Source organism: Pseudochaenichthys georgianus, unplaced genomic scaffold (assembly GCF_902827115.2).
Source record: "Pseudochaenichthys georgianus unplaced genomic scaffold, fPseGeo1.2 scaffold_863_arrow_ctg1, whole genome shotgun sequence".
NCBI classification, from domain to species: domain Eukaryota; kingdom Metazoa; phylum Chordata; class Actinopteri; order Perciformes; family Channichthyidae; genus Pseudochaenichthys; species Pseudochaenichthys georgianus.
This window is the reverse complement of record NW_027263404.1, coordinates 51,590-55,000: the sequence shown is the minus strand read 5'-3', so window position 1 is coordinate 55,000 and position 3,411 is coordinate 51,590. Positions and strand designations below refer to the sequence as shown.

At 39.2% G+C, this 3,411-nt stretch overlaps 1 protein-coding gene across 1 annotated transcript in view; it reads left to right on the top strand.

Annotated features, from left to right (window-relative positions):
- Positions 1 to 1,437, top strand: part of LOC117444628 (THAP domain-containing protein 2-like) — an 8,042-nt gene extending 6,605 nt beyond the window's left edge. The window contains exons 3-5 of the mRNA XM_034080071.2: positions 739 to 934; positions 1,057 to 1,250; positions 1,331 to 1,437. Of these exons, the coding sequence (XP_033935962.1) occupies positions 739 to 934; positions 1,057 to 1,250; positions 1,331 to 1,424 (484 nt within the window). The 3' untranslated portion in view covers positions 1,425 to 1,437. The remainder of the gene's footprint in view (positions 1 to 738; positions 935 to 1,056; positions 1,251 to 1,330) is intronic.
- The last annotated feature ends 1,974 nt before the right edge of the window (positions 1,438 to 3,411 follow it).

The following is a 3,411-nucleotide window of genomic DNA, read 5'->3' as shown; positions in this document are numbered from 1 at the left end:
CTACTACTTACACAACTACTACTACTACTACTACTACTACTACTACTTACACAACTACTACTTACACAACTACTACTATTACACTACTACTACTTACACAACTACTACTACTACTACTACTACTACTACTTACACAACTACTACTACTACTACTACTACTACTACTACTACTACTACTACTGCTGCTGCTGCTACTACTACTACTACTACTACTACTACTACTACTACTACTACTACTACTGCTGCTACTACTACTACTACTACTACTACTACTACTACTACTACTACTACTACTACTACTACTGCTGCTACTACTACTACTACTACTACTACATCCATGTGTCTGGGATCCTCTCCAGAAGGGAGTCATCACATACAGAGACTAGTTCCTTCACAGTGTCCTTCACATGCTGATATCAAGAGAGGGAGTCACACGGTCACAAGATGGAGGAACAGAAAGCAGTCTTCAATGTTCAGATTAGCTCCACGTCAGAAATGAGCATGCTTGATGTCTCTCTCCATAGAGGCTGAGTCATCATGTTCATCACATAGCTATCATCTGCCTCAAGCAGTCCTGATGCTCTTCTGGGTCATCTCACATCCTGCCATGTTCACAGCTACACTTGATACCCTTGTTAGCATGCTACTCTCATGCTGGAAGTATTTTCCCAACAGTCAGCCAATCTAAGAGATCTGAAGTTCCCTCTGTTCAGGTATCTTAAAGGTTCGTCTCTGCAGGTTTCCAGAAGATAAAGACATCCGGCAGAGATGGCTGTCGGTGGCTCAGAGAGATGAGAGCTCTCTGAGGTCGAACTCTTTTCTCTGCTCCAAACACTTTGAGCCGTCCTGCTTCACGCTGAGCGACGAGGTTCGGCTGACTCTATCACCTGGCGCCGTGCCGACCATCGTCCCAGAGACAGGGCAGGAGGACCAGGTGACACAGCGCAAGACGCACGTTACTAATAATATTGCACATGTTATAAAGCTTATACGTTTCGCTGTGCATAAATCATCAATGGCCGCCTATTTGAATCTGGCGTCCTTCTTGATTTCCAGGTCCCGTCAGAGGAGGACTTCCTGTTCTCTCACAGCCTGGAAGACCCCTTCTCCAAAAGCTCTTCTCCTCCTCCTTCCCCCATGGGGCTGCAGGAGCATCAGTACTGCCTCCAGGACCCAGAGCCCACAGAGACGGAGCTGAAGAGGAGGTTCCTCAACGAGTCCAGCTTCAAGGTGTTCAACCACATCGCCAGGTACATCCCACGACCCCTTTGAAGTGTTGCAAGATGCATTTTGTTCTGATTGAATTCAATGTTTTCGTTGCGTCCTGCAGGTATCTGAGCCACAGAATCTTACCCATGCAAAACAGGAAAGGCATAAGTAGTTTGAAAAGGATGACCAACCGCTTTGCGCTAAAGGGTGAGTAGAAAGAGTGATGACACTTATTTAATCCGTCGATCCTCAATTAACCAGATTATAGACTTAAGATAAATGACTTAAGAAGCAGAGGTGGGAAGTATTCGAGTACAAATACCTCGTTACTGTACTTAAGTACATGTTTCTGGTATCAGTACTTTACTCCACTACTTATTTTTCTGACCACTTTTTTCTTTCTACTTCTTACATGTTGAACCCAAATACCTGTACTTTCTACTTCTTACATGTTGAACTCAAATACCTGTACTTTCTACTTCTTACATGTTGAACCCAAATACCTGTACTTTCTACTTCTCTCATGTTGAACTCAAATACCTGTACTTTCTACTTCTCACATGTTGAACCCAAATACCTGTACTTTCTACTTCTTACATTTTGAACACAAATACCTGTACTTTCTACTTCTCACACGTTGAACCCAAATACCTGTACTTTCTACTTCTTACATGTTGAACCCAAATACCTGTACTTTCTACTTCTTACATGTTGAACCCAAATACCTGTACTTTCTACTTCTCTCATGTTGAACCCAAATACCTGTACTTTCTACTTCACTCATGTTGAACTCAAATACCTGTACTTTCTACTTCTTACATGTTGAACCAAATACCTGTACTTTCTACTTCTTACATGTTGAACTCAAATACCTGTACTTTCTACTTCTCACATGTTGAACTCAAATACCTGTACTTTCTACTTCTTACATGTTGAACCCAAATACCTGTACTTTCTACTTCTTACATGTTGAACTCAAATACCTGTACTTTCTACTTCTTACATGTTGAACTCAAATACCTGTACTTTCTACTTCTTACATGTTGAACCCAAATACCTGTACTTTCTACTTCTTACATCTTGAACCCAAATACCTGTACTTTCTACTCTTACATTTGAACCAAATACCTGTACTTTCTACTTCTCTCATGTTGAACCCAAATACCTGTACTTTCTACTTCTCACATGTTGAACCAAATACCTGTACTTTCTACTTCTTACATGTTGAACTCAAATACCTGTACTTTCTACTTCTTACATGTTGAACACAAATACCTGTACTTTCTACTTCTTACATGTTGAACCAAATACCTGTACTTTCTACTTCTTACATGTTGAACCCAAATACCTGTACTTTCTACTTCTTACATGTTGAACCCAAATACCTGTACTTTCTACTTCTTACATGTTGAACCCAAATACCTGTACTTTCTACTTCTTACATGTTGAACCCAAATACCTGTACTTTCTACTTCTTACATGTTGAACCCAAATACCTGTACTTTCTACTTCTTACATGTTGAACCAAATACCTGTACTTTCTACTTCTTACATGTTGAACCCAAATACCTGTACTTTCTACTTCTTACATGTTGAACCAAATACCTGTACTTTCTACTTCTTACATGTTGAACCCAAATACCTGTACTTTCTACTTCTTACATGTTGAACTCAAATACCTGTACTTTCTACTTCTTACATGTTGAACCCAAATACCTGTACTTTCTACTTCTTACATGTTGAACCTCAAATACCTGTACTTTCTACTTCTTACATGTTGAACCAAATACCTGTACTTTCTACTTCTTACATGTTGAACTCAAATACCTGTACTTTCTACTTCTTACATGTTGAACTCAAATACCTGTACTTTCTACTTCTTACATGTTGAACTCAAATACCTGTACTTTCTACTTCTTACATGTTGAACTCCAAATACCTGTACTTTCTACTTCTCACATGTTGAACTCAAATACCTGTACTTTCTACTTCTTACATGTTGAACTCAAATACCTGTACTTTCTACTTCTTACATGTTGAACTCAAATACCTGTACTTTCTACTTCTTACATGTTGAACTCAAATACCTGTACTTTCTACTTCTTACATGTTGAACTCAAATACCTGTACTTTCTACTTCTTACATGTTGAACTCAAATACCTGTACTTTCTACTTCTTACATGTTGAACTCAAATACCTGT